Raw genomic sequence first — 9,465 nt, forward strand, 5'->3', positions numbered from 1 at the left:
TTTTAACTAAAAATAATAAACATACAAAAACAAACAAATTTGTTCTGGATTGACATACATCAATCAACAAGAATAGTTAGTACAGAAGCCAAAACTGCGATGTTAGTACAATTAGAAACTTTCCCAGAACTATGGACTTTGATGGTTTAGATCTTTGTTTTCATTTTAGCAGGTGCTACTGTCTATGTGCTGAGTTTTATGGCCAGAATGGAGCTTCTGTGATGAATTCAGTTCTACTAATGTCTGGGTACCTACTAAGGTTTGGGGCCCTGTTACACCCATTATCTGTTTTGTTTCTTCATTCACATGGCCTTTCCACTGTCAGACCTTCAGGTTATTATATTCAGACTTCAGATATATTTCAGATATATCCCATTTCAGAATCTCTGCATGTGTTTCTCCGTCTGGAACCTCCCTCTCTAATATGTGTATTAGTCATTGTTCAAATGACACCTTTACAAAAAGTAGTACTCTGGCCATGCTTTTTACATTGCAAGCATCTGCCCACACTCTAGAGAATGCTGATATTTTTCGTTGACTACTGTATTTTTCCCACGGCACCTATGACCTTATAATAAATCATAAAGTTATGTATTATGATTATGGTTTTTCTTCCTGTTAAGAAATGCAAGGTCTCTTTGGTTTGCTGAGTAAGAAGACACTTAGCTGATATTTACATCTAAAATAAGTGCTGAAATTGTATGATAACTTATAAAATAATGGCTTATATTTTATATGATAACACATAAAGGGCACTTATAATATCCATTGAATAAAACAGCCTGAGTGGCAACAAGCTGGGATCCAGTACCAAATCTGCTCCTAAGACACTGGGTAGCTTTTGGCTTTAAATCATCTTCCTTGCATGCAACATAAAAGATTTGAATCAGATTAGAAAGGAAGCATCCTCCTTTCCATAGCTAAAATTTGGTCCTTTACCAGAGTTTGCTCCATTGCAGGGTTTCTCCTACCTCTCCTCTTAAATACAGCTTAATTATTTTGATTTGCTACCACATACAAACACAATATTCCCTGACAGAGTATGTTTTCTGGTGTTAATTGTTCCTGAGAGCTGACATTTACATCTAAAATAAGTGCTGAAATTGTATGATAACTTATAAAATAATGGCTTATATTTTACATGATACTCTAAAAAATGTTTTTGACACAAACGTTTTATTGCTATTACACAACTTATATTGCTATTCAGCAAGTCATGTTTATTCTTTAATGCTTAATATGAGCAGGAAGATTGAAATCATGCCCTCATTCTTTTTATTAGTTAAAGGATATTGAAGATTCTGTTAGGTACTTCTCACAAGAGGTATTAATGGAATTTAGCCACTTCATTTCTAAACTTTTGTTTTATAGACCTGAAACTTCATGAACTGCACCATCAGTTGTAAACTAAAGATACACATACAGTCCTTTTAGAAACGTTTTCAACATCATCAAGAATTATTTCCATAAGTCAAAAGCAGTATTATTCTAGCTCTTAATTTTAGCATAAATACTGAAATAGGTTTTCTGAAATGAATCAAGACTTTGCAAGATTTTGGTCATTTTTCACAGATATTTCCTGAATATTCATTACATACATTTATTGATGGGTTGCTGAAGGCTGAAAAATAAAGTGATCCTTTCTTCAAGAAATCGATTTATTGTAAGAATCGGTTTATTCCAAAGTAGCAAAGGGTTTAATACATAGCAAAATTCAAACAAATTGTTTAGTATGGTTTATTTCATGTATTCCCCGACCTCCTGTAAATTCAACTAAAAAAACATTTCCCCATTTCAAAATAAATTATATTAGCTAAATAGCATTGAAGAATATGTGGAACCATTTTCCTAAAGTTTAGTAGTGTTCACGGGTAAGTGATAAAGAGGTGTTTTTCGTAAAATAAATTTCTAGTTCTAAATGGGGTGGAGGATAACGGACGATATGAGGTACACAAATGAAGCTAGAACTGTACGGATTTAAAGTTTCTCTTTGGGGCATGTTTCTACATGTTTGCGGGTGAAAAAAATTGTGAGTGCCTAAAACATCCTATGAACAAGAACTCCTTTTAATTGTTTCACTCTTCAGAGCATAACCGATGAAAAAATAACAAGGGCAAGTGAACTCTTTCGTGTACAACTATTCAAAAGGAATAGTATAAACTTTATGGAGAAAGCTGATTGGCTGCAAACTACAGGACCGACCGCACCAGGGCATTGAGCATCCGCCTCCAGGAAGCGATTGGTCTCTACGGCAGGCGAACAGGAACAATTCCAGACAGTTGACCTCAAGTTCCGGGTCGCGGAGGACAAAGATGGCGGCGGCCAGGTGTTGGAAGCTGGTGCCCCGCGGCCGGGGATTCTCTCAGAATGCCGCTGCTAAGGCGTCCGCCTCGGCCACCGAGGTGAGCGACCTGGAGGTCGTGGCGACGCCTGTCGCGCGTTACCCGCCGATCGTGGCTTCCATGACCGCCGACAGCAAAGCGGCGCGGGAGCGGCGGGTGCAGCGCTGGCAGGCGACCGTGCACGCCGCTCCGTCAGTGGACGAGAAAATACGAATCCTCACCAAGGTGCAGTTCAAGAAGTACGTGGTGCATCCGCAGATCCCCGCCTTGAACGCCGACCGCTGGTACCAGGGCTTCACCAAGACCGTGTTTGTATCGGGGCTGCCGCCCGCGCCAGCGCTGTCCCCGCCCTCGTTCGACCTCGCGGGTCTGCGCGCCGCCGTGTGCGACTGCATCTTGCAGGAGCATGTCTATGTGCGGCGCCGCCAGCCCCAGTCCCGCTTCGATCGTCGCCAGGCCCTCGCCTCCTCCCTCCTGGACCAGGTAGTGGGGACTCTCGTGAATTTGCTCGCTCCACTCAATCCTGTCCTGACTACTGCTGCTCTCGGTGAGCTTGGGACTCCCACCCTGAACAGGGAGGTGGGGACGCTGTGGGCCAAGTGTTGCTGCAGGTTTAGTAACACTCAGTGACTTAGAACTTAAGGACCAAGCTTCTGGTGGCCTGCCCTGCTAAGGACTACTTGTTAAAGTTTAGACTCAGCCGAAGCTCATCAGGTTTCCATGTCCTGACCTGATTGATTTTGTGTCTGACCAGCCAAAAGTTTACCAGGCTAGAAGAGACAATTTGGGGTTGTCTTTTGACTCCTCCACAAGAAAGTTGGGTGACCATATGTAAAACATCAACCTCTCTTACTTTGCCTTAATGTCAAGGTGAGAATGACAGTAATACTGTTTGTCCAAAGTTCTAAATGACACCTAGTTAATCCTCATAACACAGTACATATCATGAATTCATTTTATAAATAAAGGGTAAAAAAGCATACGTTATATATTAGTGCCTTCAGACCCAATATCTGATAGATTTAGGGGTCAAGATTTGGTTCCAGTAAACAGAAACTTGTTTGTTCAGTGTGGACGTGAAAAAGAATATGTTTTGGGTTTGTTTCTATTTTAATGGCGTGATAGTGCTGGGTGTTTAGCTCAAGGACTAGAATAGCCTCTGCCTTTGAGCTACACACAGGCTGGTAATGTGTTTGTGATCCACTTATGTCTATGACCCAGGAGGTGTCTTAGTAATTATTGAATTAATTCTACCATGGCTGTAGATGGGTGCTAAACTGAACCGTATAGTGTCTGTATTACTTTCCTTCCTGGTTTGTGCAGGAAAAGCAGTATTAGGAACGTACAGTAACTTTTGACTACTCACCATTGGTGGCCTAGAAACCTTTGTTCAGATGAAAGTAAGTTCATTTTGGATAAAATGAAATTACACCTACGTTTAGAGTAGCGGTAAACTTGGTGCTTCACAGATCTTTTCTCATCTTATTCTGGTGACTAGTATTGTTGTTCATTTTAACATCTTGGGGCTGGGGATTTAGCTCAGTGGTAGAGCGCTTACCTAGGAAGCACAAGGCCCTGGGTTCGGTCCCCAGCTCCGAAAAAACAAAAAAAACAAAAAAAAAAAAAAACCAAAAACATCTTTAATTTTAACTGAGTAACCTTGTTAATTACAGTGGTTAGCAAAATGAATTTTCGAGTACTGTGTTTGAGACATACTGGTTAAAATATGTATCTTAGAGTCTTACATCCTCTGTCGTTTTTATATGTCTATATTTTAGACATGTTATTCTTAACATGTTCATGACTATGTTAATTAATAACCAACTTTCTCTAAATAATAAAATTTTTGAATGTCTCTTGATAGATTATAAGCGCCCTGTTGACTTTTACTGGTTACGTGGTGAAGAACGCATTCTTGCTGGTCATCGAAAAGGTCATATTGATGCTTTACGGTACCAAATAAATGATAAACCACACAACCAGATTCGAATATCTAAGCAGCTCCCTGAGGTAAGGGTTTTATATCTGTTGACATCCTGTGTGAGCATTGCCAAAGGGCAGTCAGGTAGCCTGGTGAATATGATGGGGTATGTAGGGTAGATTTCTTGCCTTTCATGATTGATTGTGATGGCAACTCATCTGGAAGTCTTTGTCAACTTTCTGGTTTCGAATGATATATTCTACCAAGGTCAAATAGGTAAGGCATTAGTGTGGTCAAGTCAATTTATAATTGTTTATTATAGCAGGATTTTAAAAAAAAATTCCACATATGATCACTTTGGTCCTGTCAACAGATATTAGTGCAGGTGAGCTCTTCTATTTTGAAAATATTGTCTGAAATATTCCAGAAGTCAGAGCATTTCAGAGTTACGATTTAGGAGTGCCTGTCCGGCAGAGTCTGGATATTCCGCATTCTGCAAACCTGAAGTCTGAAGCACTTCCGGTCCCTAGCGTTTTGAGTCAGAGATACTTGAGTTGCACAGTAAGGTCATTTTGTAAGAAATACCTCGGTGAAGAAATGTAAATGTAAGGGATTGTAAAGGAGGTGGATGCAGTGTTTCTGAGCCCCCTTTGTTTTCTCATTCTTCAAGTTTGTGCCATTGGATCATTCCATTCCTGCAGAGATCCCAGTTATGAAATATAAACCGGACAAGCTTCCATTGTTCAAACGGCAGTATGAGAACCGCATATTTACTGGTAAGCTTCTCTGTACCTATTGACCCAGAGAAGATACATGGGGAAATTTCATTTTGGATTATTATATCTTATTAATTTTTTTATGGAGAAAGGCTTTGTGTGTTAGCTTTGAACTCACTATGTAGCCCTAAGTGGCCTTGAACTTGGCACTAGCCCCCACCTCTTCCTAATGTAGGACTGTATATTACCACACCTAGCTCATATTTAATTCTTAAAGACTGAGAAGTTTGGCTATGAGCAATGTTGTTCATAATCTCAAGGTACTGTAACATGAATGCAAATAGGAGAGAAATTTAGCTCTTAATTTGAAAGTTTTGTTGTGTCTACTCCATTAGCAACATTTAAAAATCGTTATACTTGTGAGGCCTTTTGTTTTATATATAGAAAAAGTTGTTTGTATTTTGTATGCTTAGAACTAGACTTGGGATCATGAATGGCCTTTTTTTGAAGCTCTTTCTACACATCATAGGTACATCTGGAGATCAAACACTTATAGACGTCACGTCTGCCCTAACATGGTCTCTCCCTTCTGTACACTTACTAGTTCCTAGGTGACCCAACGAAAGCCTTAAGGCGTTGTAACAGTCCTCTGTACCATTGTGTTAGTCCTTTCTCAGTCACTGGCTCCTAGTGACTGGGAAAGTCTTTTAAACTGTTCACTAATGAAGTGGAGTGTGTCCGTATTTCATGGGAGCTGCACTGCCAGCCCTTCTGCCTTTGCTCTCCTCTCCCCTCTGCCTTGCATTTCCTTTTCTGTCCTACTTTTTTTTTTATCCGCTGGTCTTGTTTGTTTCTCTTTCTTCCTTTGGTCGTTCTTCTCTCTTTCCTGTCTTTGTCCCTGGCTGACTTAACACTCATTGTGGAGTAGCGGATGGCCTTGAAACTACAGATCCTCCTGTCCCCAGATCCCCATTGCCGAGGTTAGGGGCAGGGAATGCACCACTGGGCCAACATTATGTATGTTCAGGCCCAAATCAGAGCTTCCTGTGTTACTACCCACTAAGATATTGACTTTCTTTACTTAGAAATATAAAACCCCTCTTTTAAAAAATGAACAAAAATGCTATTCTGACATTGATTACAATTTTACTTGTTACATTAATTGTTTTACTTGTTATTGTGAATGTATGTGAATATGAGTGTGGGTGTGCAGGTGCGGTAGAGCAGGTGAGGAGGTCAGAGTGCCTTTGTGCAGCGCATTCTCTTTCTGCAGTGTGGGTTCCAGAAACTCAATGCAAGTCATTAGGGTTGCCCAGCAAGCACGTTTACCTCCTAAACCTTCATAACGTACATCCTCTGAGGGATACTGCAATAGCAGCTCTTAATAATGACTGAGAGGGAGTTAGAGTTAAGTAATAGAAAATTATAAGTGCTTTTTATATGTATCTTTCTGGCTTATTTTGTGCCTTCTGAGCCTTGTTATAATGAGCAGCTTGGGAAATTGTTTTTAAATAACTACTGTAGTCAATAAAAAATACGTAAGGCGATTCAGTCTATTCATGTATTGTGAGTGTGGAACATATGTTCCAAGAAAAAAGGAACGTGTGAAGCAAATGCTAGAGCATGGGCCACTAGGCTCTGCATGCTCTTGTTTCAGCTGAAAGGCTTTTATTCTTCTCATTAGGCTCCAAACTAGCAGACCCACGCTGTTATGGCCACACCCAGTTTCATCTGTTACCTGACATACTGAATAGGGAACGGCTGATAAAACAAAACCAAGCTGACCAGGTAGAAGTGGTCTTTAGAGCTAATGCCATCGCAAGTCTTTTCGCTTGGACTGGAGCACAAGCTATGTACCAAGGTAAGCCCAATGTGGTGGCAGTTTTCATTCTTGAAAGTATAACGTGCTGAGAATGGAGTTATTAAGATTTTTTTCTTTAGGTTAAAACAGAACTTGGCTCTGAACATTTTGATACAAAATACAGTTATTTAAAAATTCATAATGAAATAATTTACATTTGAAACTTGCAGATACACATGAGTAATCTTGATCTATTACTGTGATTACTTCCTGTGAAAATATTATTTTCTAGTGCTTTTCACAAACATTTCATAGAATTGCTGGTGAATAAGTCGAATCTTTGTAGGTTTCCTTACTTTGTAAAATTCGGGAGTTAGGAAAGAAAATGGCGTACAAGAGTGAAGACTGATTAGGAAGCTTTTCATTCAGTGGTAGGTTGTGGGGCCATGGCAGGCATGTGGAGATCACAGGGCAACCTTCTGAGCAGTACTGTCAGTCACCTCTTTGTGGGCCCTGGGAGTTGTACTTGGGTCTCCAGGATGCTGTCCACTGAGTCATCTCGCCAGCTCTTGAATGCATTTTATGGTGAAGTTGTTACCTATGGAGACGGTGTTGAATAACAGACAGGCCTGACTCCCCTAGAGCTTTTATTACAGTAGAAAGCAAAAGATAATTATGTACTATTTACAGAGTGGCGATGTTATAGGGAAAGTATACCAGCATCGAGGCAAAATCTATTTGAATCTCCATTCAAATAGATTACAGAAAGATGTCCAGAAGAGTGACTTTGTTTCAGAGAGCTGAATGGTGATGGGCTGTCCAGGCAGAAGCTAGGAGAAGATACATTGCAGTAATAGCCTATTGGCTGTTTGAGGAATAGTCAAAATAAGTGTCTGTAATGAGAACAGGCTTCCGAAGTATGTGTGGAACAGTATAGATGCTGGCAACTAGTAAAGAAAGGAAAGGAGAATGCTATGAAATGATGTGGCAGAAGTAGAAGCTGTATCGTGTAGGACTATTTGCCTAGGCTGGAGTTCTGACCATGGACTGGTTCCTACCAAGCAAGTCCTCTATGAAAAAGCTATAATTCTCATCTTCTAGTTCTTTCAGAGTCCAGTGTTCTACTCCAGAGCCTAAAGTTACAAAATATAAACTAGACTAATTCTGTATAAGAACCCAGAGGGAATTTTAATACAGATTGTTTATACTAGAGTCCTCCTTTTATTGGTAGATATGCATTTTAACTTTATGCTTTTATTGCTGGCTTATATATCTTTAGTAGGGGAAGGTGGCAGTAGGTGGGGTTGAAGTCATCAGGAAGGGTAAGTGGCACTTCCAGTGGCACTGTGTGTTCATGACTGATAAACTGTTACCTAGTGCCTTTGAGAAATAACTTTTGTTAGATCTCCCCATTAAGGATTTAGTATAAAATATACGTGTGGAGAAGTTAAGTGAATTCCTGGCCGTGATGGTATTTAAGAGTATTTAACCAGTCAAAAAGAACAAAAATCAGCCAGAGAACTTGAGAAGATAAGGCATTAAGAGATCCTTTAACCTTATGACCTGAGACACCAGAGTCAATGACAGCAATTCTTAAAACTTCTTAATGTCTTCAAATGACACTAGATAATCCAAAGGCATGGTGTTGAAACCATAGAGAGCTAGACTTTTCCTGAGGACTTTGAGAGCTTATGTGTGTATCTGTATTTAGTGAAATAAATGGTCATAATGAATATTGAGTGATGCTAGTGTGGACATTTTCCGAGCATGTTCTAAGTCATTAAGTTAATATCAGTTGCAGAATGCTTCCTGTAGACACAGCTTCTCATAATGAAGTGGACGCTGGAAGCTATTGAAAATGAGTTTGTAAAACAGGATGGATCATAAGTCTGGGACTCTAGAAAGGAGGAAACATTAATACAGCAATAGAATATAGAGTTTGTGACACAGTCAATGAAGTTGAGAGTCAGGGATTTGGTTCGTCAGGGTTTCTAGAGGTCTTTCTAACCTCCAAAGTGTTCTGTTTGGATGAAATTTATCAACGTGTGCACATCCCAACATTGTTTTCTTCTACAGGGTTCTGGAGCGAAGCAGATGTTACTCGACCTTTTGTCTCCCAGGGTGTGATCACAGATGGAAAATACTTTTCTTTTTTCTGCTACCAGTTAAATACTTTGGCATTGACTGTACAAGCTGATCAAAATAACCCACGTAAAAATATATGTTGGGGGACACAGAGTAAGCCTCTTTATGAGGCAGTAGAAGATAATGAAGTGAAAGGCTTTGATGATGATGTTCTCCTGCAAATAGTTCACTTTCTACTAAATAAACCAAAAGAAGACAGAGCACAGCTGTTGACACACCAGGAGAAAGAACTTGATCCAGGACCTTGATGATATTTAAATTTCGCCAGAGGAACAATAAAGTCATTTAAAGATTGTGTAACTGCCTGTCATTAAACACATTGTTTTTTGAAAAACCACATTTCTATTTTTTTTTAAATTGGATATTTTATTTGTTTACATTTCAAATGTTATCCCCTTTCCGTGTTTCCCCTCCAGAAACTCCCAACTCATCCCCCTCCCCCTTCTTCTATGAGGATGCCTCCCCCCATCCCCAAATCCCACCTCCCTGCCTTGGCATTCCCCTACACTGGGGCATCAAGCCTCCACAAGATCAAGGGCC

General features: G+C 40.0%; 1 protein-coding gene across 1 annotated transcript; it reads left to right on the forward strand.

The window, feature by feature from the left end:
• The first annotated feature begins 2,270 nt into the window (after positions 1-2,270).
• Positions 2,271-9,264, forward strand: Mrps30 (mitochondrial ribosomal protein S30). Its single transcript, XM_032898858.1, has 5 exons — positions 2,271-2,889; positions 4,207-4,352; positions 4,934-5,039; positions 6,664-6,840; positions 8,857-9,264. The coding sequence occupies exons 1-5, from the start codon at positions 2,313-2,315 to the stop codon at positions 9,171-9,173; spliced, it is 1,323 nt and encodes a 440-aa protein (XP_032754749.1). The 5' UTR covers positions 2,271-2,312; the 3' UTR covers positions 9,174-9,264.
• The last annotated feature ends 201 nt before the right edge of the window (positions 9,265-9,465 follow it).

The sequence above is a fragment of the Rattus rattus genome, chromosome 3, assembly GCF_011064425.1.
Source record: "Rattus rattus isolate New Zealand chromosome 3, Rrattus_CSIRO_v1, whole genome shotgun sequence".
NCBI lineage: Eukaryota > Metazoa > Chordata > Mammalia > Rodentia > Muridae > Rattus > Rattus rattus.